This window comes from Myotis yumanensis, unplaced genomic scaffold, assembly GCF_028538775.1.
Source record: "Myotis yumanensis isolate MYYU_CA2020_CCGP unplaced genomic scaffold, mMyoYum1.0.hap1 SCAF_17, whole genome shotgun sequence".
NCBI lineage: Eukaryota > Metazoa > Chordata > Mammalia > Chiroptera > Vespertilionidae > Myotis > Myotis yumanensis.
This window is the reverse complement of record NW_027223768.1, coordinates 8,513,107-8,538,077: the sequence shown is the minus strand read 5'-3', so window position 1 is coordinate 8,538,077 and position 24,971 is coordinate 8,513,107. Positions and strand designations below refer to the sequence as shown.

At 35.3% G+C, this 24,971-nt stretch overlaps 1 protein-coding gene across 2 annotated transcripts in view; it reads right to left on the bottom strand.

Annotated features, from left to right (window-relative positions):
* Positions 1 to 6,712: 6,712 nt before the first annotated feature.
* Positions 6,713 to 24,971, bottom strand: part of SYCP1 (synaptonemal complex protein 1) — a 73,168-nt gene continuing 54,909 nt past the window's right edge. For both annotated transcript variants that reach the window (XM_070396238.1, XM_070396239.1), the window contains 9 exons: positions 24,318 to 24,434; positions 23,769 to 23,879; positions 22,317 to 22,409; positions 21,229 to 21,303; positions 15,256 to 15,315; positions 12,482 to 12,661; positions 8,141 to 8,284; positions 7,032 to 7,121; positions 6,713 to 6,941 (listed from right to left, as the gene is read on the bottom strand). In XM_070396238.1, coding sequence (XP_070252339.1) covers positions 6,804 to 6,941; positions 7,032 to 7,121; positions 8,141 to 8,284; positions 12,482 to 12,661; positions 15,256 to 15,315; positions 21,229 to 21,303; positions 22,317 to 22,409; positions 23,769 to 23,879; positions 24,318 to 24,434 — 1,008 coding nt within the window. In that variant the 3' untranslated portion in view covers positions 6,713 to 6,803. The remainder of the gene's footprint in view (positions 6,942 to 7,031; positions 7,122 to 8,140; positions 8,285 to 12,481; positions 12,662 to 15,255; positions 15,316 to 21,228; positions 21,304 to 22,316; positions 22,410 to 23,768; positions 23,880 to 24,317; positions 24,435 to 24,971) is intronic.

The window sequence follows — 24,971 nt, the reverse complement described above, 5'->3', positions numbered from 1 at the left end:
TTTATTCAACATAGTATTACAAGACCTAGCCAAAGAAATTAGGCAGGAATAGAATTAAAAGGGATCCAAATCAGAAAGGAAGAAGTAAAATTATCAGTTTGCAGATTACATACTATATATACAGGGGTTGGCAGAAGTAGTTTTACATTTGTTCAAATGGTAATAATATGTAGTAATAATACAAGAATAAACTGTGTTTTATGTACTCACAACTGTAAGCCTACTTTTTTTCAACCAAAATACTATTAGAATAAATGAATTCAGTTAAAGTTGCAGGATATAAAATTAATATACAAAAATCTATGGTATTTCTATACACCAACCCTGAACTATCAGAAACAGAAATTAAGAAACAATCTCCTTTATTATAGCAGCCCTAGGAAAATAATATATGCAGTTTATTGTATGTCAAACCTCAACAAAGCTGTTCTTAAAAATCCAGCAGCTAGAAATGATCTGTACCTATTACTCTGACTTCATGTCATACCACAGTCTCATTCCACCTTTTATTTACTATGTTCCTTTGAATATTTTAAACCTGTTCTTGCAACAGGGTTTTCGCATGTGCTATTTGTTCATGATGAAGACCTCTTTCACCAGATCTTCAAATAGTTTCATCATCTCAGCTTAAAAATGACTTCCTCAGAACAGCTTCCCTTGACCATTAAATCTGCCCCTGACACTTTTTATCCCACTATCTCATTCATTCCTTTTTCATAGCACTTATAACTTTCTAATATTGTATTATTTGTTTACATGTTTATTCTGCTTTTTTCCCTTCCAACTAGAATGTAGGCCCCATAAATAGTAAAATCAGACTATTTCACATACTAGATGTTCAATCAGTACTTACTAAATGCGTAAATAAGTGGAAATGAAGGTGCTATTTCCAGAGTTTATAATTAGATACAAAGAGACATTAACTGCTCTAATATTCTATAGTTACAATGAAGCCATACTAAAATCAAAGTTTCCCGATGGCCTTCTTATTGCATTAAAACTGTAACTCACTTTTTTCTTTTTTTAAAATATATTTTATTGATTTTTTACAGAGAGGAAGGGAGAGGGATAGAGAGTTAGAAACATCAATGAGAGAGAAACATCGATCAGCTGCCTCCTGCACACCCCCTACTGGGGATGTGCCCGCAACCAAGGTACATGCCCTTGACCAGAATCGAACCTGGGACCCTTCAGTCTGCAAGCCGAGGCTCTATCCACTGAGCCAAACCGGTCAGGGTCGGTGACTCATTTTTAAAAGGAAAATGAAGCCTCAATATTCAATTAGCTAAACAGAGGAATGGCATTGGCTACGAATGAGATTTATTAATATTTACCCTCCTTCAAAGAGTGAGTGTGGTAGCTTGCAAGATGCTCTACTTCTGTGAAATTCTTATCTGATAAGGACCTAATCTCCAAAATTAACAACTTAACAAAAAGAAGATAAACAATCCAATCAAAAAATGGGCAAAGGATCTAAATAGACACCTTTCAAAAGAGGACATTCAGAAAGCCAAGAGACATATGAAAACATGCTCAAAGTCACTAATCATCCGAGAGATGCAAATCAAAACAACAATGAGGTACCATCTCACACCTGTCAGAATGGCCATCATCAACAAATCAACAAACGACAAGTGCTGGAGAGGATGTGGAGAAAAAGGAACACTTGTGCACTGCTGGTGGGAATGCAGACTGGTGCAGCCACTATGGAAGACAGTATGGAGTTTCCTCAAAAAATTGGAAATGGAACTCCCATTTGACCCTGTGATCCCACTTCTAGGAATATATCCCAAGAAACCAGAAACACCAATCAGAAAGGATATATGCACCCCTATGTTCATAGCAGCACAATTCACCATAGCTAAGATCTGGAAACAGCCTAAGTGCCCATCAGTAGATGAATGGATTAGAAAACTGTGGTACATCTACACGACGGAATACTATGCTGCTGTGAAAAAGAAGGAACTCTTACCATTTGCAACAGCATGGATGGAACTGGAGAGCATTATGCTAAGTGAAACAAGCCAGTCAATGAAGGAAAAATACCACATGATCTCACTCATTCATGGATAATAAAGACCATTACAAACTTTTGAACAATAATAGATACAGAGGCAGAGCTGCCTCAAACTGATTGTCAAACTGCAGTGGGAAGGCCAGGGAGGGTTGGGGGACAGGAGGGAGGGGAGTAAGAGATCAACCGAAGGACTTGTATGCATCCATATAAGCATAACTAATGGACATAAGACACTGGGGGGTAAGGGAGGGCAGGGGTTTGTCAAGGGCGGGGGGGGGGGGGGGAAAGGACACTTATGTAATACCCTTTGTAATACTTTTAGCAAAAAAAAAAAAAAAATCAGTTTACCCATCTGAAGTCTAAATTATCTGTAGGAGTCACATTAGAATAATCTGCCATTTGAAACAAAATCTATTTATTTAAACTCCTTTCAATTTTTTTCTTAAACAATACAGATAATTGATAGTAAGTAGAGTTAGACCTAATGTGCATATTAATCATTGTATTATCTTGAAGCTCTCAAGTGGAGAGACAAAACTAATTTAATATGTATAAAATTATGTCAACTTACTTCTCCCTTTGATAAGTTAAAGCCCCCAATACGCCACATTCATATGAATTTACAAAAGCTTTCTCCATTTCAAAACATTTTTAAGTTGGGATCATATATAAATGTTAATAGGAATTGCTAACATATTCTGTAATAAAACTCAGTGTTACAAAAGATCAGTATCAAGTATTCTTTCCTGTATATAAAACTTACTTCTCTATCCCTTAGTATATCATTCACTCTATTTTTCTTTCTTTATATAACCTCTTGGTAATTAGATATTATTTCTCTAGCTGAATAATATGAGCAGTATTAACTGTACTCACAATAACACGTGTAACCACTTCTCAGCAACTAATCAACGTTATTAATCTCACCAAAAATTATTTTTTCTCATCTTTGTTTAGTACACCTTTTACTTTAAAAGAATCACAGTATTGTTATATGTAAAAATCAACAAAGAATTCTGTTAGTAAATATTAATTTACTAATTAATTTATTATTTCTTGGAAGCCAAGAAATAATAAACTAATACTAGTAATGCAGTGAACTTCCTTCGCTATGTGTATTAAAAAAACAAATGAAGTGAAATAAGCTAAACTCAAAAGATCACGTATAGCCCTAGCTGGTTGGCTCAGTGGATAGAGCATTGGCCCGGGGACTGAAGGGTCCGGGTTCAATTCCCAGTCAAGGATATGTACTTCGGTTGCAGAAGCCTCCCTGGCCCAAGCCCTGGTTGGAGCTCATGCAGGATGCAAGCAATGGATGTGTTTCTCTCCCATGGATATTTCTGTCTTTCCCTCTCTCTTCTACTTTCTCTCAAAAATCAATGGAAAAATATCCTTGGGTGAGGATTAAAAAACAAAAAGATCACGTATAGTCTGATTCCACTAATTTGAAATATACAGAATAGGTAAGGCCATGGAGTCAGAAAGCAAACTAGTAGTTTATCAGGGACTGGGGGAAGTAGGAAATAAGGGAAAATAACTTAATGAGTACAGGGTTTCCCTTGGGGATGAGGAAAATTATTTGAAACTAGATAAAGGTAGTGTTTGCACAACATTGTGGACATATTAAATACCAGAAAAATGTTCGCTTTAAAGTGCTTCATTTTATTATATGAATTTCACCTAACTTTAAAACAATGACAATTGACAACTTAAAGCAAAAATAACAATGTATTGTGGAATTTATAACATACGTAGAAGTAAACTGTATGTCAAGAAGTAAACTGTATGTCAAGAAAAGACAGAAATGGGAAGTAGAAATATATTTCTGTATGGTTCTTACACTATATGTGAAGTGCCATAATAGTATTTGAGGTAAACTATGTATATGGCAAATCCTAGAACAACCACTAAAAATGAAAGTTTAGCTAAAAAGCCCATAGTGTCAAAAGAATGAGAAGACACAGACTGGAGAAAATGTTTGTAAAAGACGTATCAGATAAGGATTGTTATCCAAAATATACAAAGAACTTTTAAAACTTAACAACCTGATTTAAGAACGGACAAAAGGCTGAAGAGATCTCACCAAAGAAGACATACAGATGGCAAATAAGCTTATGAAAAGATATTCCACATCATATGTCAGCAGAAAAATGAAAATTAAAACGGTAAGATCCCACTATATGCCTACTATAATAAACTCATGCCTGCATATGTAAAAATACAACTAAATACATTACATCTATTATCAATTTATCATGGAGGGCGGAAAAAGGATACCCTCTATGTTCTTCTCAAAGGTTACTAGGAGAGGGGAATTTGATGGAGGGGGACTCTGATGTGTATGGAGAAAAGAGAGTGGGTAAGGGAGAAAGCAAAAGGGGAAAAAAGAGGGCATTAAGATTTTAAATGATTACATTTATGTATTGATGTAAATTATGTATATGCATACAGAATTTAAGTCATTTTTAAAACTATCTTTTCCCTTTCTTTTTTATTGCTTTTATAGGCCTCAAATTACTGATGTTTAAGTAATCTTTTCAGTTACCTCCAACTCTAAACTCTGATTTCATAACTTAAATAATGTTAAGTCTTATCTGTCTCCTGTTTGCCATTTCCTATTTCTAACCCACAGTTGACCTGCCCTGATTAAAGTTCTTGATGTACTACTAAAGCCTGTGGACTATTAATTATACTCAATTCAGGTTGCCTGAATTATGAATAATTTATTTCTAACCTTTATATCAACCAAAGCAACTTGCTCTTTGACATCATTAATTTTTACATTTACATGAAGGAGACATTTTAGGAGTAGAATGATAAAGTTATGGATATTTTTCTTAGGACAGGTGTTAGATCTAATCTAAAAGTTTGGAACTTAAACTTCCAATCTAAGAAACTTTCCCTTCTCTCACCTGGACTACTTCAATAACTTTAAACATGCTGTTGGCTCCCAAATTTATACCATTACCCTGGAATTGTCTCTAAACCAACTTACCATCTCTATTTGGATGTCCAATAGACATTTCAAACCTAACATGTCCAAAACTACAGCTCAAGCAAAAATATTGAAGGTATCCTTGGTCCTTTCTCTTTCTTATCACATCTCACATCTAATTTTCAAAATGAATCCAGAAGTTGACCACTTTATTCCCCTGCTGCTGTCACCCTTGTTCAAGTCACTTACCATCTCTCATATGCATTATTAAACCCGTTTTCTGTTTGTCTTTGTCCCCTTTTCATAATGTTTTCAACACAGTGGTCAAAAAGAAAGATCCATATGCTAAAACGTTAGTCAGATCATGGCTCTTCTTTGCTCAAAAAATCTACTGATTTCACATCTTATTCAGAGTAAAGCCAAAGCTCTTAAAGCGGCTTACAAGCACTACATAATCTGCACGCCCATCCTGTTCATTATCAAGCCTTTTCTCCTTCTACTCTTCCTTTTGCATATTATCCTCCAGCCATAGTGGCCTCCTTGCTGCTTCCCAGATATATCAGGCATATATCTGTCATTTTAGTGAGCGCCACCCTACATAAAATTTCAACCCCTTTCATGCTCCCTAATACTCTGCCCTGTCTCATTCCTCCTTAGCAATTACCATTAACTAATATACTATATGTTTCATTTATTTATTCTGTTTATTGTCTATTTCCCTCACTAAAATGTAAGCTCTAGAAGAACAGAGGGTTTATTTTGTTTTGCTCATGGTTGTACCCCAGTATCTAGAACAGCGGTTCTCAACCGGTGGGTCGAGACCCCTTTGGCGGTCGAACGACCCTTTCACAGGGGTCGCCTAAGACCATCCTGCATATCAGATATTTACAATTCATAACAGTAGCAACATTACAGTTATAAAGTAGCAATGAAAATAATTTTATGGTTGGATCACAACGTGAGGAACTGTATTTAAAGGGCCAGAAGGTTGAGAACCACTGATCTAGAACTATGCTTCATCCTTAGGTAGACAATCTATAAATATTCAACAATGAATTTTGGATAAGTGAAGTAATTTAGAAAGTTATACTGGTATAGCCTTTTCCAGCAACTAAAAAAATTGTCAATTTTATAAACTAGGTAAAGTTGCTTCAGAACTGTAAACTTTGGATAAAATGAGCTCAAGATTTTAAAAATTAATAGTATTATCAAAATTTTAATGATTAGCTGTCTAGAATGAGACTTATTAATATTTTACCCTCCTCAAAGAGTGAGTGTGGTAGCTTGCAAAATGCTCTACTTCCGTGAAATTTTGTGCAACAGATACTTTTTTAAAAATCAATTTATCCATCTGAAGTCTGAATTATCTGTAGGAGTCACATTAGAATAATCTGCCATTTGAAACAAAATCTGTTTATTAAACTCCTTTCCATTTTTTCTTAAACAATACAGATAATTGATAGTAAGTAGAGCTGCTAACTGCAGAATCAAGGAGAAGCATTTATTTGCATTCAAAATATTTTAATAGTCAAGAATTAAAAGTAAATCTCAATAGTCTATTCCTAGCATTCAATGGCTAACTTTATAATTTGAAAACTTAGCCAAAACAGTTTTCATGAATACCAAAAAAAGGTAAAAACAAAATATAATCATCTAATCATCTAAATACAATGACAATTTTTCAGATAACATGTAGTTATTTCACATTTACACAAAAATATAAAGAAATAAATAATGTATGCAAACATTAAAAAGCCTCAATTACAGAAAAAAATTGGCTCTTTATAAAGTGAGAAAAAGTTAACTATGAATTTTGTTATTAGCCTCCTTAATCACACTGATTTTCTGAAATTAAACAAATAGCCTTTCTGCTTCCTTTAGTTTTTTTCTCCTATCCACTTTAGCAATCACAGCCCAACGGTCATCCTGCATTTTCCTCATAGCTCCGAATTTCGGCGCAGATCCAAGCGCTGTTAGAGATGAAGGGGTCTGAATTCAAAATAAAATCATAATATGTTTAATTAAAAAATTAAAGTCCAGCTTTTGAAATGTGCTTTCTGAAATAAATTTGTAAGTTACCTTTTTTGGTGTTCTGACACAAAAATGAGAAGTTGTTGAAGAATAATTCTTGCCTAGCTTTTTCAATGTCTCTTCCTCTGAAACCAGGGTCTTAAAGAAAAATACAAAAATATAACTTGGGTATTGCCATCATAAATATTACATTATTAAAATTTTGTCTACATACCACATATGAAGGGGAGGAGGAGGGAAAGGTGAAGGAGGAGGGAGGAAGAAAGAAGAGGGAAGAGAGAGGAAAAAGAAAAAAAGAGACAAAAAAGAATACTAAAGAAAGAAGACTATGACAAAATAGCCTCATTCTGCCAAAGACCTAAATTTTGATCCTATTAACTATATTCCTGAAAGGCTATGTAAAATACAAGATGCGTGTGAATAGTATTTTTCTAACTTCTATTTCAGTTTCAGAGGCTTTTTATTACCACTTTCTCCTCCCCTTACTCCCACAGCCTACTTACTCAACCAACACTTAAGACCTATACAGGACGCATTTATAATCACATAAAAATTAAAATATCAGTTATTAATTTATGAGTATTGTAATCCTCCCAAATAATAATAGCTAACACTTATTTAGTACTTCCCTTTATGTCAGGCACTGTTTTAAGCACTTTGCATATTTTAATTAGTTTTAATACAATTATTGTGAAGTAGGTATATTATTATCCTCATTTTAAATAGGGGAGGAACTGAGACACAAATATTAAGTAACTTGCTCAAGATTATATAACTAGTTAGAGGTGGAACCAGGATTCAAATCCAGGTGGCTAGCTCCATTCACTGAGCCAAACTGGCTAGGGCTAACCTTTCTTTTTTGAAAAGAAAAGAAAATGTAGTAAAAGCTCCTTTATAACACTGTTGGAAAACAATATGGTTAATTATTTCAAATGCAACTATGTTATATCAAGTATTTCAAAATGCAATGTTTTCTAAAATTTAGAAAAATTATTTGAACCCTAATTTCTTTAAATTCTGTAAAAGCATAGGATTCTGTTATAGTAAAGGTCTACTGTATTTAGTATTGATAAATAATAGGATATTTCTTTATCAAGAAATAAAGTACACAATAATGTAAACAAATAATAAATACTGATTATTTGCAATGTGTTTACCAGAAGATCAGCAGATTCTGAACTATCTGAATTAATATCAAACTCAAAGACCATTTTTCTCTTTTTAGTATTCTCTTCAATGGGTGCATTCTTGTTTTCTCTTGGCTGAATTTTTAGTTTCGTTGGTGTCTTCACAGTATATGCCTACCCAAAAAGAAAAACAACACATTATCCCATCAAATAAAACATATGTTATTAACAAAGGCAAGTTGAGTCTTTAGTAATCAATAACTCTCCATTATTGTTGGCATGTTTATGAAGTATAAATTTTGAATAAGAATTTAATTTAGATGTTCTTGGTAATAAAACTTTTATAACTTTCTTCAAAAAAATATACAATAGTGTACTTTCTCTTTCCCTTGAACTTACTGAAGAAGATATTAGAGGGTGAAGAGGGAGAGAATAAAAGGAAGAGAAAGAAACACTAGTTTTAACAATCACCAATCTTAAGAAGGGCTTTAATTTTTCTAGCAATTATTAAAACCAAACAATTGAGTGAGCATTGCTCTCTCAACAAAAATCCTTATTTATAAGAAAATAAGTATGCCAGTTTTTTGTTGGTAAAGTAATTCACATTAGTCAATGTTTGTTATTCCATATTGCCCTGTAAGTTTTATAATTTTTAAAAGTATCTTTAAAAAGTAAGGTCAGCGAAATCAGCAAAAATGGCAAAGAAGCTCCGAAAATTCGCTCTCTCACAAAGCAAAGAAAATACTGATGAAAAATGGTGTCAGCTTTTTCAGAACTCTTAGAATTAATCAAAGCTTGCCATAACCTAGAGATATTTTCCATTAACTTTTCCTTGTCCCATCCTCTGTCCTCCAGCTCTATGTTACCCTTGAAAAAATAACAGCCCACATTCGTGGTTCAGCCTGGCAGCCTTAGAAGAGCAGAACAGAACTAGGGGTTCTTTCAAAGCTGTATCCCCAAAGGGCTGTCCTTATTTGACTTGTATGGTGGTTCTCTGGAAGTCCTCACTTACAAGGCAGTTTGTTTTTGACCTGACTCAGAGCTCACTCAGTACAAAAAAAACCTTTCAACTTGGTGTGTGTAGATTAGGGAGTAGCATTTCTCAAAAACAATTACAGGCAAGTGTTTTAACTTTGCAGCTCACTAAGACAAGGACTATCAGTTGGGGTAAATGATAGATTACACAAAAATTTAGGAGTACAGCTTATAAATGAGATGTCCAAAGGGTTTTTGAAAAGCTCTGGCATACTCCTGAAAATATAGAAAGCTATGCACATGCATAGGGCTGTGAGTAAGCACAGTAAAGACCTGAAACGGCCCTAAGCTTTTACCTCTGTCAGATCTTGAGGGTCTGCACAAGCAGGAATTGAAGGCTCAGACTGAGTTGTCAACTATCTAGCGGAGTGTTAAAGGCATGCCCTAACAAATAGTCCATGGCAAAGTTTGGGAGATTTGTTGGTACAAGTTTTTAAGGAGCTATCTGTTCAAACATTAGTTGAACATAAAGCTAACCAAGTAGAGACTTCAATGGCACTAAAATAATACAAACTTTACAGGATTAGTTTAGAAATGTCATTAAACAAACAGTAACAACTATGACAAGCAGAAGCAACAACAAACCCAGTGGAGAAGGTAGAATCTGATTCCCAGAGCTCACATTATATTATTTTTAATTTTCAGGTTTCAAGAAAAAAATTAGACATGAAAAAAAACAAAAACCATGAAATTATGGCCCTTACATGGGAGAATGAGGGAACAATCAACAGAATCTGTCTCTAAGGAAGCCTAGTCATTGGACTTTGTCAATATAAATGTTATTTTTTAAAATTTTTTCTTTATTTTTAATGTTGACACTATCACAAATATCTTCCTATTTTCCCTATTTGGCCACCTCCATCTAGCTACCGCCTCCCCTTCCCTCTGGCCATCACCATACTGTTGTTGGTGGGTTTTGCATATATGGGTTTTGCATATATGTCCTTTGGCTAATCCCTTCACCTTCCTTTCATCCAGTTCCCTCTTAGGACTGCTTTCATTGTGTTCCATAGGTTTTGGACTGTTGTGTATTCATTTTCATTTGTCTCAAGATAATTTCTGATTTCTTCCTTGGTCTCATTTTTTACTATGCATCTTTTCCATTTGGCTGTTCCTGAGTTGTGTCCTTTATAATGAACTGGAAATAGTGAGTAATTTCCTTAGTTCTGAGAGTCATGCTAGCAAATTGAGGAGGGGGTTATATGAAGCCCCAATTTATAGCCAGCTGGTCAGTAGTACAAATGATGGCAAGCCAAGACTGTGACTGCCATCTGAAGTGGGAGCCTTGTGGGATTGAGTCCTTAATCTGGGGGGTCTACATTAAGTCCAGATAGTTAGTGTCAGAATTGAATCAAATTATAGGACACCCAGTTAGTGTCTGGAGAGTTAGAGAACTGAAGTATAAGAAACACACACATACATTTTGTATCAGAGTAAAAACAACTCAGGCAGTATCTATTAAGATGGAATGCATTATGCATAAGCCTATAGCCCTTACATGGGCAATTTCACTCCTGGAGACATAGCCAACCTACATGTTAAGTACTAGAATGCATACATGTTAAGTACTAGAATTTTTATAGCAACACTATACATAAAACCCAATCTGGGCACTACCCAAATGTCTATTAACAATACAATAGATAAACTGTGGTGCAGACACACAATGAAATACTATATAGAAATAAAAATAATCTACAACTTCAAGCAACAATATGGATGAACCCACAAATATAATATTAAGTGGAAAAAAAGCAAAAAATTTATAGTTCTATTTATAGAAAATGCAAAAAGAGGTAATACATCTAATATTGGAAGTTGGAACTGTGTAGGAAATTACCTCAATTGCCTAGAATTAAATTTCAGAAGATATTTCCATCTCATTATAGTACTGAAGTTTTATATTAATACTTTTATCTAACCTGTACTCATGTATAGATTATTAAAAGTTTTAAAATGTAACTGATTATTCAGTATTTGATCAATCATTGTCTTTTTAAATTAAAATGTATATTTCTAATCATATTTTATAAAGCTGAGAGAATTGGTTGCATGTTTATTTTCCTGAAGTTATTTTTAAGAAAGTTTCATAATGGCAAGTAAACTTTGCACATCTATGTAGTCTGGTAAGTACTGTCACACTTGAAAATCATGTATATTGTAACTGGTTTTATACAAAATACTGAATAGTAGAAATTGTATAATCATGTAATTAAAAGTATTACTGGAAAAACAGTTGGCCTTGGGGGAGGGCTAGTAACTGGAAGAGGGAATAAGAAGCTCTTCTGAGGTGATAACATTTCATGTCTTAATCTGAGTGATGGTTATAAGGTTATGTTTGGTTTTGTAAAAATTCATCAAGTTGTATAATTAAGATCTATGTGTTCTTCTTGCATATATTTCAATTAAAAGTTTTTTACTTTTATTTTTTTTCAGATTTAAAAATATTTTATGGTTATATATCTAAACAGATGCAGCTCACCTCAGGCTTCTGCATTCCTATCAAAAAGCAGCTGCCAATTAAAAGTTTTTTTAAAATAAGGTCATTCTTTAATAGAAATCTTTTCATATATTCTGAATAATATAGTAGTAAATAAAAAATAGCTTTATATGAAAGCTTCTCTAAGCTATGTAAATTAATTTTCATAGCTTCTGAGTTGGATAATCTACAGTAATAAAAGCATAATACGCTAATTAGACCAGACAGCCAGACGACCTTCCGGACAAAGCCAGGGCTGTGAGAGCTGAGGCAAGCTGCTGCGGCTGCAAGAGCCAAGCCCCTTGCACAAATTTCGTGCATCGGGCCTCTAGTGTATATATAACAGCATATGAGTGGAACTCTTCCTTTTGCTCTGGAATTGTTTACAGGGGCACACAGCTGGGGGGGAAAGTGCTAGTAACAGATATTCTAAACAAAGTGACCTATAATTAAGGCCAGGTCCTTCTCTGGGGCTTACTAAAAAGTGTTTTATGTAAAAGCAAGCCCCACAATCACCAAACTTCCTTATTCCCAGTTATATTAAGGAAATTGGGAGAGAAAGACATGGTATTTTAGCTTAGAGGGGTAGAGACAGGTGGAGAAACTTTTCCCACATCAGGGACCTATGCATTGGTGAATGCTAGAATTTATGAAAGCTGCCAAGATGCCATTAAGTTGTGGGCAGTGACAGAAAAAAAATCAAACACATTTCATGTTGGTATCACAAAAAATTGAAACTTTTACGAAATTGGCTTTATATCTACTAACATGTCTGATACTAGATATGTGGTATATAACACCAAACTGTCTTTTTTAATTAAAAAGTTACTACTTCTTTTGAAATTTTACCAACCAACCTTTGGTAATGGTTCAGATAAAGTACTTTTGGCAGGTGTCCTCAGATTGTCTTTTTTTTCTTTGGGTTTGCCATAATCAGCTGATGTGAAGTTTCGAGATATATTTTGTGAAGGAGCTACTTTAGGATCAAATTTCCGATAACTGGTTGCAAGTGTTTCCGATAAAGATGTCTGTATTTTCTGTATTAGACAACAGAAATGAATAAAATAGTTAAATGTCATTTTAATTACAATGTAGCAACTAGTAGAAATAACACAGGAATAAAGTAAAATTTACCCCCAAATTTATTATTGACTAGATAACTTTGAATAAATGACATAGTGATTAAATTAAATAATTCATTTTTGGTCACTTCATTTTCCTATTTAAGATGAAAATGGTATCTGCCCCTTCCTGTCTTCAGAGAGCTGCTATGAAAACAAAGACAATATCTCAACTCTATCTGATCGAAAACTGAGGATTCTATAAAGAAAAATCTCTATTCCTGGTGGCAAAATGCCTTAATCCGTGGTTCATTCTAATAGTCTAAAAACTAGAGGGCAATGTATTCTCATTTCCATTTATTCTCTTTTATGCTTTCATATCTTATCTATTAATAAATGTCAGTTTTTTCCTATCCACCAACCTCACTCCCCTCAAAAAAAGGGGGGGAACAAAAATTACGATAATAAAGAACTAGAGAAATTGTCAGAAAAAATGTAAAGTAGCTATTTGTTTCAACTCTGAAAATAAACAAAATGCAAATTTACTCTAAATACTTAGATATTATTTCAACTCAATTTATTTGGTTCCCTTTCTCTCTACCTTTATATATCTTTCCCTCAGCACCTGACATAGCTTTCCAGTAAAAGCTAGTAACAATAGCTGCTTTAGTGGAACCCTACATGAACCTCATGCCTATTACTTTCTATTTTACCACTTTTGTTGGTCACCATCATATCCATGAATACAATCAAGGCAACAACCACTTATAAGAAAGAATGAAGCGCACACACAACAACCAAAAGGTGGGGGAGGCTACACTTTCAAAAGGTTGGTGGTTGAATCTGCAGTGAGATAGATCATTACTCAAATTAGGAGGGTACAGGGTACAGAGTGCAGGACTATGACATGACCACAATTACTATAAAAAACACTGAACTAGGAGTCAAGTATGCTCTTTTCTCCAGGAGCTTTTACTACTTTGCTAGGTGATTTTAACTAAGTCACTAAGTATCTCCAGACTTAAATTTATCCATTTATATAATCAAGGAGCTAAGTAAGGTGACTTGTAGGTTTCCTGACTAGTCCTAGTGATCTCACTTTTATAGTCATTTTTCCAGTAGGTATGAATCTTAGTAATATTTTTTCACAGTTGCACTTCTGCATTCTTTTTCCTAAACATTTATACATCATAGTTGATAGCACAATTTTAATGAAAACAAAGTTATTCTTCTTCATCAGTAGTCTCCAAAATGTAACTGCTTTCATGGACAAATGTTTCTCCCCAAAAAGGACTGATAATGGCAACTACACCACCATGTGGCCATGTCTGAGAATTAACATTTCCTGGATAGCCTGGTAGCCTAAAAGAAAATGCAACTGCCCCTCCTCATTCTAGAATACTGAAATAACCCTCTTCGTAATACATCATGGAAATATATGCACGTTCCTACAAGTTACCTTCTTTTCTAAATGTTATACTTCCAGTGATGCATATATTCAGAACATTCATGATTTTCTCTGTTGTACTTTTTAAGCACTTATATGGCATTTCCTGTGTGCTGAGTACTATTTTAAGTGCTTTACAAATACATGGACCACTGGTTGGCGACTGCTAGATACCTAAAACTCAACTGTTGTCAACTACTGTCACTTTCAGTTTATAGTCAAAAGCAAGCTCTGTGGGGACTTAGGACTGATTATATCACTGTGTAGAAAGAATGTTTAATCATTAAAACTTGCATTTAGAATTCTTCTGTAATGTGTGAGAAACTGAGGGGTATCGCTCTTCCACATACCTGGTGCTTCCTTCCATGTATAGAAAGCAACACTAGGGTAACATTCCTAACCTCTTTCTCCTTAGGGAAAGAACAATGACTTAATGGGACTAGTGAATATGAAAGGAGAAACTAGGCAAATAAAGTTCAAACCCTTCCTTACTCTTGGGTACCAGAGGAAGCACACATTCTGCTCTCCTCCCCTTTATGCCATGTTTTACAAGAGCAGCCATTTTTAAGTGGATAACTTGTTCCAGTTCAGATCTACCGTGACAAAGTAGACAAATATTTCTAATTTGGGATTTCAAGATTAAGAAATCCCCTTACCTTCAAATATAAGCTACATTCTCCAATATTACTTATCAATAATAAAGATATTATTTTGGTTTTCATTGTCTTTCTCAATTGGTTCAGACTTAAGAAAAGCAGGATGTCATTTATTTAGCCCTCTCAAACCCCAAACTAGACATAATCTAAATATAAGCTTTAGAATTTTTAATGAAAATATTTTGCCTCTAACAGAAAATTCTCAAGAAACCCAAATGTACCTAATTTAAGATAATACTGTAATAAAAATTATAGAAGGTTGAAAACTTCTCTAAATCTCCAAGTGACAACTGCTTTAAAGTTTTTAGCAAATGCTTTTTAATAATAGCAAGAAACAATTCAGAAAATGAAATTGTGTGATATATTTTAAATTTTTTTTTCCTACTTATGAACAAAAAAATTTTCTAAGTAAATGTTAGAAAATGAATTGGTTATAAAGAAAACTAAAAATTATATAAAACTCTTACCTTGTCAGTTTTTTCTTTGAGAGTAACTGTGTTTTCTTTTGCCTGTCTTTTGAGTTTTTCCTATTAAAAATGAATATCAAGTACATATAATGTAGTCATTACTATTACCACAATGAATGTTCTTATTATCAAAGAAGTATTAACAAGAAAATAATACTGACCTACAAATTTTATAAAAATAAAAAGTAAATAGAAAAATGAATTATTTCTTCTCTATAGAAATGTTACTTAGTTTCAAATATCTTAAGAGCAGGTCTCTTAAAAACTTGAATCACAACTTTCTCATTCATAAAATCAAGTGGATGGACCAGATTATAAAATGAGGAAATACATATAGGTAACTAACTATAAAGAGCTGCTAAGAGATCCAAAATATTATGGGCCTTTAGAGGCAGAATTCACTTTTTCTCTGTGTGTTGTTCTTGAATAATGAACTTTCAACATAAGATTAAGAGATGAAGGAGCCCTAACTGGTTTGGCTCAGTGGATGGAGTGTCGGCCTGCGTACTGAAGGGTCCCAGGTTTGATTCCGGAAAAGGGCATGTACCTTGGTTGTGGGCACATCCCCAGTAGGGGGTGTGCAGGAGGCAGCTGATCGATGTTTCTCTCTCATTGATGTTTCTAACTCTCTATCCCTCTCCCTTCCTCTCTGTAAAAAAATCAATAAAATATATACATTTTTAAAAAGAGATGAAGGATAAAGTACAGAAAAGCACAAAATGCTTGGGAAATAATACATCACTTTTACTGGAGATTAGGGTGTGTCTATTCAGTAGTAAAAGAAAAGAAAAAATAAACCTGTCCTACAGAAAAGAATATATAGTATGTCTTTAATATGACAATCATCTAGAAAAGAGAATTGTTATAGCCTCTGGGGCCTTAAAGGTATCAGAGAAGGGAAAGTTCCAATGCATAGAACTTTAGGAAAACTTGCCTTACCTACCCATAATCCCTATGTCAATATGTATCTTCATTGAATGTCTTGTGTACAATATGGTATTTCTCCCATGGTGTTACTCCTAACCAGAGAACCCACTTCACCATGAAAGAAGATGGCTATAAACTGATATAATAGTAGTTGCCGTTATTATATATCCTATCAACCACCACTAGTTGGTTGACTTTTAGAACTAAAAAACAGCCAGAAAACAATAGATGGCATTAGTAAGTCCTTACCTAACAATAATTACTTTAAATGTAAATGGACTAAATTCTCCAAGTAAAATACATAGAATACCTAAATGAATATATATATATATATATATATAAAAGGTATGTTGCTTATAAGAGACTCACTTAAGCATTAAGGACATTCATAGCCAGAAAGTAAAGGGATGGAAAAAGATATGCCATACAAATGGAAACCAAAAAAGAGCAGGAATAGCTATACATATATCAGACAAAATAAGCTTTAAGTCAAAAGCTGTAACAAGAGACAAAAAAGGACATTATATAATGACTAGAGGCCCAGTGCACAAAAATTTGTGCACTTGGGGGATCCCTCAGCCCGGCCTATGCCCTCTTGCAGTCTGGGACCCCTCGGAGGATGGGGGATCGGGCCCAAGCTGGCAGTCAGACATCGCTCTGGCAGCCCGGCAGCCCTCGGAGGATGTCAACTTGCCAGCGGGAAGTAGGCCTAAGCTGCAGTTGGACATCATTAGCGCTGCTGAGGAGGTGGGAGAGGCTCCCATCCCCACTGCTGTACTGTCAGCCGTCAGCCTAGCTTGTGGCTGAGCAGAGCTCCCCCTGTGGGAGCACACTGACCACCAAGGGGCAGCTCCTGCATTGAGCGTCTGCCCCCTGGTGGTCAGTGTGTGTCATAGTGACCAGTCGTTCCCAGTCGTTCTGCTGTTAGGGTCAGTTTGCATATTACCCTTTTATTATATAGGATAGAGGCCTGGTGCATGGGTGGGGGCCAGCTGGTTTTCCCTGAAAGGTGTCCCGGATCAGGGTGGGGGTCCCGCTGGGGTGCCTGGCCTGGCTGGGTGAGGGGTTTATGGGTATTTGCAGGCTGGTCACACCCCCTTCAGGGTGGGGGTCCCCACTGGGGTGCCTGGCCAGCCTGGGTGAGGGGCTGATGGCTGTTTTCAGGCTGACCACACCCCCTTTAGGGTGGGGGGTCCACTGGGTTACCTGGCCAGTCTGGGTGAGGGGCTGAGGGCCGTTTTCAGGCTGGCCAGAAGCTCCCAGCCTCTCCTTTTTTTCTTTTTTATGCTGGGATTTATTTACCTTCTATATTTGAAACTTTGTAGCCTTGAGAGGAGTTCAGAGCCGGCCAGGGCGGGAGGGAGGGAAGCTTGGCTTCCTCCATCACCACGGGCAACCAAGCCTCCTGCTCACTCCAGCGTGGCCACGGCTGGCTGAAAGCAGGTATCTGGGGTTTATTTACCTTCTATAATTGAAACTTTGTTGCTTTAAGTAGAGCTCAGAGCAGCTGTGGCAGGCGGGAAGCTTGGCATCCTCCATCACTGGGGCAACCAAGTCTCCAGCTTGCTCCAGCTCCGTGGCTGCCGGCTGCCGTCTTGGTTGGGTTAAGTTGCATATAGTCGCACTGATTGGATGGTGGGCGTGGCTTAAGGCATAGCGAAGGTACGGTCAATTTGAATGTTTGTCTTTTATTGGTGTAGATAAAGGATATGAACTATGCTTTAGGCAGTGGTTCTCAACCTTCCTAATGCTGTGACCCTTTAATACAGTTCCTCATGTGGTGACCCCCAACCATAAAATTATTTTTGTTGCTACTTCATAACAGTAATTTTGCTACTGTTATGAATCGTAATGTAAATATCTGATATGCAGGATGTATTTTCAGGGGTCGCAACCCACAGGTTGAGAACCACTGCAGAGCAAACAATCCTAACAGATATATATATATACTATATATATACACACACAACTTTCCACCCAACAAGACAATATTTTTTAATTTTATTTATTGATTGATTTCATAGAGAGAGGAAGGGGGAAGGAGGGAAGGAGTGAAGAAGGGAGGGAAGGAGAAAGAGAGAAAGAAACATCGATAAGTTGTTCCACTTATCTATGCATTCACTGGTTGCTTCTTGTATCTATCCTGATCAGAGATCAAACCCATAACCTGGCGTATTGTATCAAACTCTAACCAACTGAGCTATCTGCCCAGGGCCCAGAATATTCATTCTTAAACACATATGGAAAAAAAACAAACAATAAAAACAAAAACCACAGCCCTGACCGGTTTGGCTCAGTGGATAGAGTGTCGGCCTACGGACTCAAGGGTCCCGGGTTTGATTCCAGTCAAGGGCATGTACCTTGGTTGTGGGCACATCCCCAGTGGGGGGTATGCAGAAGGCAACTAATTGATGTTTCTTTCTCATCAATGTTTCTAACTCTCTATCCCTCTCCCTTCCTCTCTGTAAAAAAAATCAATAAAATATATTTAAAAAAATAAATCACATACAGAACATCTCCAGGATAAATCATATGTTATATCACAAAACAAATTTTTTTTAAATGACAGTACGTTTTCCAATCACAATGATATGATATTTGAAGTCAATAATAGAAAGAAAATTCACAAATATGTGAAAATCAAACACAATCAACAAATAATCAATCAATTGGTCAAAGAAGCAATCAAAAGGGAAAGCCAAAAGTATCTTGAAACAAATGAAAATGGAAACACAGCATCCCAGAACTTAAAAGATACAAGCAGTTCTAAGAGGAACGTTTATAGCAATAAACACCTACATTAAGAAAAAAGAACGACCTCAAACAACCTACTTTAACATCTCAAGGAAACAGAAAAGGGAAAACAAACTAAGCCCCCAAAGTTAGCAGAAGGAAATAACAAAGATCAGAACAGAAATTAATGAAATAGAGACCAGAAAAACAACAGAAAAGATCAATGAAACTAAGAACTGATTATTTGAAAATATAAACATAACTAACACCTTTAGATAGACTATTTAAAAAGAGAAAGAAGAATCAAATAAAATCAGAAACATAGAAAGAGACATTACAACAAATACCACAGAAACACAAAGGATCATAAAAGACTACTAAAATTATTATATGCCAACAAGTTAGATAACCGAGGAGAAATGGATAAATTCCTAGAAATATATACCTACTAAGACTGAATCATGAAGAAATATAAAATAAGAATAGATCAGCCCTAACTGGTTTGGCTCAGTGGATAGAGCGTCGGCCTGCAGACTGAAAGACCCCAGGTTCGATTCCGGTCAAAGGCATGTACCTTGGTTGCGGGCACATCCCTAGTAGGAGGTGTGAAGGAGGCAGCTGATCGATGTTTTTCTCTCTCTCATTGATGTTTCTAACTCTCTATCCCTCTCCCTTCCTCTCTGTAAAAAATCAGTAAAATATATTTTTAAAAAAAGAATAGATCAATAACAAGTAAGGAGATAGAATCAGAAGTCAAAAATTTGAGGAGGAAGGAACACTTTCAAATTCATTTTACAACGCCAGAGAAGGGAACTGCAAAAAAAGAAAATTACAAGCCAATATTCTTGATAAAAACAGATGCAAAAATCCTCAACAAAGTATTAGCAAACAGAATTCAACAGCGCATTAAAAAGATCACACACCATAATCAAGTGGGATTTATACCTGGAATGAAAGGATGATCCAATGTATACAAATCAACTCATGTGATACACCACATTAGCAGAATAGATAAAAATCATATACTGATCTCAATAGTATTTGACAAAAATACTATTATGTCTAAAAGCATTTGACAAAATTGAACTTTCTTTCATGATAAAAACTCAAAAAAATTAGGTATAGATGAAATGTACCTCAACATAACAAAGGCCATATTGAAAAGTCCACAGCTAACATCATACTCAAGGGTAGAAGCTGAAAGCTTTTCCTCTAAGATCAGTGATAAGAATATCCACTCTCACCACTCCTACTCAACACAATATTGAAAGTCCCAGTCAAAGAACTCAGGTAAGAAAAAGATACAAAAGGCATCAGATTGGAAATGAAGATATAAAATTGTCTCTATCTGCAGATGACATAATTTTATATAGAGAAAACCTATAGATGCTACCAAAAATCTGTTAAAACTAATAAAAAAATTCAGTGAACTTGCAGAATACAAAATTAACATACAAAAATCTGTAGTACTTCTATACATTAACAGTATTGTCTGAAAATAAAATACTCCCATATACAATAGCATCAAAAGACAAAATATTTGGGAATAAACTTAACCAAGGAAGCGAAAGATATCTACACTGAAAACTACAAGACATTGATGGAATTAATCAAAGTGTGCGCGCGCGCACACACACACACACACACACACACACACACACAAAAGAAAGTTATAGTGTTCATGGCTTGAAGAATTAATAATGTTTAGATGTCCATATTACCCAAAGCCTTCTACAGATTCAATGCAATCCCTATTAAGATACCAATGGCTGCTCTAGTCGGTTTAGCTCAGTGGATAGAGCATCAGTCTGCCAGCTGAGAGGTCCCGGGTGTTCGGTTCCAGTCAAGGACACATGCCCGGGTTCTGGGCTCGGTCCCCAGTAGAGGGTATGAAGGAGGCAGCCGATCAATGATTCTCTCTCATTACTGATGTTTCTCTCTCTTTCTGCCTCTTCCTCTCTAAAATCAATAAAAATATTTTTTTTAAAAAAGAGCCTCCCCTTAAAAAAAAAGATACCAATGGCACTTCTGACAGAAGTAGAAAAAACAATCCTAAAATTTATATGAAGCTACGAAAGATCCTAAATAGCCAAAGCAATCCTGAGAAAGAACAAAGTAGGAGGCATCACTTTCTGGTTTTAAGCTATATTATAAATACTTTTTTGGGGGGGAAATAGCTAATGGAGGGAAAGCTCTTTTTTTAATCCAGTTATTCAAATGTATCATATTATTTTCCAATATTACATATTTGTAAAAATATAAGGCTGCACCTAAACCTTACAATTAGTTACTTCATAATGCCACAAAACCTACTTTTTCTTCTCTTTCTATTTCAAGTTGTTTCCTAATAGACGAAAGTTCATTTTTGAGATTGGATAGTTCAACCTCCTAAAGAAAAAAACACAAAGTTTTTAAGTACATATAAATGCAAACTAGTGTTTCAAATAAATTTAATTTTATAGAGAAATAAATTACTTATATATATACACTTTAAAAGCCTACTAATATGAAGGCTGCTACTTGAACATACCTAAAGATTTCATTTATACAAATATTTTATAGTTTACTAGAGGACCGGTACACAAAAATTCGTGCAATTGGGGGATCCCTCAGCCCGGCTTGTGCCCTCTCATAATCCAGGAGCCCCTTGGGGGATGTCCAACTGATGGTTAAGTCACAGTCTGGCCTCCCTCTGTGGGAGGCGACTGGTGGGCCCATCGGGGGCCAGCACTGGCTGGCAAGCAGCTGGCCCTCCACCCCCTGTGGCCTCCCTCTGTGGGAGGCAACCAGAGGGCCGCCGCCGTCCCCTCCCTCTGCCTGCTGGCATCTGCCTTGGCTGGCCAGGTTCCACCCGCTCACTGGCCCCACCCCCCACCGACCAGTCACTCCGCTGTTTGGTCAATTTGCATATTAGGCTTTTATTATATAGGATTCTAAAGAAATATTAACACTATATATCTCTCCTCCTCATTCTCTCCCAATCTACCCCTTCCGGGTTCTCCCAATCTCAATCAGAGCTCCAAACTTATTTGTAACTGTAGTTTATAAGCATTCATTTGGGGGGAAAAAGAGTTCATTCCACCATTTCAAAAAATAAATTGGAAGCCTATTTAACTATAAGATTCCTTTCCGATCTAAGACATTTTTAATCTACAACTCGAAAATTATGTCAAGTCCTAGCCAATTTGGCTCAGTGGATAGAGCGTTGGCCCTCTCACTGAAGGATCCCAGGTTCAATTCTGTTCAAGGGCAGGTACCTCGGTTGCAGGCTCTGGCCCCGGTCGGGGAGCTTGCAGGAGGCAACAACAACAAAAAATTATGGCTTTATTTAATATTATTCTTTACCAGCAGCCCTGCTGACATGAAAATTGGCTTTTATGGCTATTTATTCTGTATCTCACCAAAGATGCTTTCACTGATGATTGTTCTTGTTCTCTGCTCTTATAAAGTCCTAATTCTGAATCTCTTTCTTCAACAATTTTATCATATTGGTGCTACATGAAACAGAAAAAAAACATTTTAAATACCAGTATATTAGAACCCAAATAGATTATGCTTTAATATGACTGGTATCCTTGTGCATTTAAAATTTAAAGAAAATAATGACTATGAGTTAAGTGATGTATATATTTAAGCATATTTTTGAAATTTTTCAATTACATAAACAATGAAACCTAGATAACTGTCTTGGAAATAACACGTGAGCAAGAAATTATTCTTTTTAATTGGAAACACTGAATTTCTTAATTTTAAAAACAGGACCTCTTAGAAAAATGGCTGATTCCAGATTTGAGGCAGGAAATACATGATGAATCTGGAATGCTGTCATAAGAAAAAGCAGGAAAGCTATCAAGGACTATTAAAGTCAAGTCAAGCCCTAACCGGTTTGGCTCAGTGGATAGAGCATCGGGCTGCGGACTCAAGAGTCCCAGGTTCAATTCCAGTCAAGGGCATGTACCTTGGTTGCAAGCACATCCCCAGTGGGGAGTGTGCAGGAGGCAGCTGATTGATGTTTCTCTCTCATCGATGTTTCTAACTCTCTATCCCTCTCCCTTCCTCTCTGTAAAAAATCAATAAAACATATTTTATAATAATAATAATAATAATAAAATAAAGTCAAGTCAAAAGGACTTGCCACCAGTGTGAAGAGGCCCCCACTAGCAAAAGATGAGACAAATATAAAAACTGCATTGGACTGAGATATACCAAATATGTTTAAACCTATGAGTTCACAAACATACTTAAAAAGTTTTTTTTAATCCTCACTTGTTACCTCATAGTAATGTTATATCCCAGCAACAATTTTTAAAGATGAATAGGTAGATATAGCTCACCTCCTCTCCAAATCCTGAAGAGAATAAGGCTTAATTCGCTAACAGAATGATTACTTTAAACAACAGTAAAAAATAGAACACACTCACAAACACAACAAACATTAAGCTTTTCATCTATTTATTCCACTGATAAAAGTTCATTTAGCCTCATGTATGTTAGACACACATAGAGGATACAAATATTAACAAAACACATATCCTGGATGGGAAGTGTTATACCGGTAAGAGAATACTAGGAAAATTCAGATAAAGAATGACCACTTCCATCCATCATAAAAGATTTTCTCAAAGTGACACTCAAGCTAAGCTTTGTGCGGTTAAGATTTAAACCCAGAGAAATGGGAGATCAAGGGCATTCCAGTTATAATTATCTATAATTACATCTATAACTATAAATATCTATTAATTATCAGAGAAAACTACCAATAATTCTTCTGATAAATCAGAATGCTATATTAATTTTATGCATAAATATGGCTCTAATATATAATTTTCATCACACAAAAAGAAAAAAATTACCTTATGTTTTTCCATAAGCGCAACCATTTCAGCTATTTTATGTTGACATCGTATATCAATTTCTTTCTGTAATCGTACTGCTTCATCAGCTGTTACTTTGGCTTTTTCAGCCTATCAAATCAATTAAGTGTTTATTAAAATTAAATACAAAAAACAAATTTAACTTAAATTTAGAGACCATATGCTACTATACAAATGCAGAGACCATATGTTAGTATATAAAATGCAGAAATCAAACACCAGAAATTTAGGAAAGCCAAGTAAAAAAAATGCATTACTGTTTTGGTTTATTTCTATCAAGTGAAATGACAGTGTAACATTTTAATGATCATTTAATCTTTTCAAAATAATTATAAACTACTCAATACTCAAACAGAATAACAAGGATACTTTTAGCTTCTATAAGAAACTGTCCCTAGTGTAAATTTATTATACCTTTTAAAAGTCATAATTTAAAAATTAAGTATTACTTTTCTCTTAAAATGCTACTTAATAAACAAATACAGAGTTTTAGTATAACAAATTCTCACACATATTTAATTTTCCTACCTCTCCCAAAAGATTTTCTTCTGATATCTTTTTGTCCTCAATTTCTTTTTTATAGCTGTCAGACATTTCTTTAAATTTTTGTTTGGCACCTTCTAGTTCTGACTCTAATTTCTTGACCTTTGTGTAAAAAAAAAAAATAACATGAACATTAGTAAATGCTGTGGATTTCTTGACAATATTGTGTTCATTTTGTGGTTCTGTGAATCTTTTAAAGATTACTTATTCATGGAAATTATAGTGGATCATTTTCCTTTTTTCATTTGGTAAATTTTTTTTTTTTTTAATCCTCACTCGAAGATATTTTCATTGATTTTTTAGAGAGAAAGGAAGTAACAAGAGCGAAAGAGGAACATCAATGTGAGAGAGAAACATCATTAAGTTGCTTCCCATGCATGCCCTAAATGGGGATCAAATCCATAACTCAGATATGTGCCCTGACTGGGAATCAAACCGAAAATATACAGGACATGTTCCAACCAACTGAGCAACCTGGTCAGGGCTTAATAAATTTTTAAGTGCACAATGCATTATTGTTGACTATAGGCACTATACTGTACAGTAGAACTCTAGAACTAATTTATCTTGCATAACTGCAACCTTATACAAATTGAGGAATAACTTCCCTTTTCCCTCCCCCCAACTTCTGGTAATCAC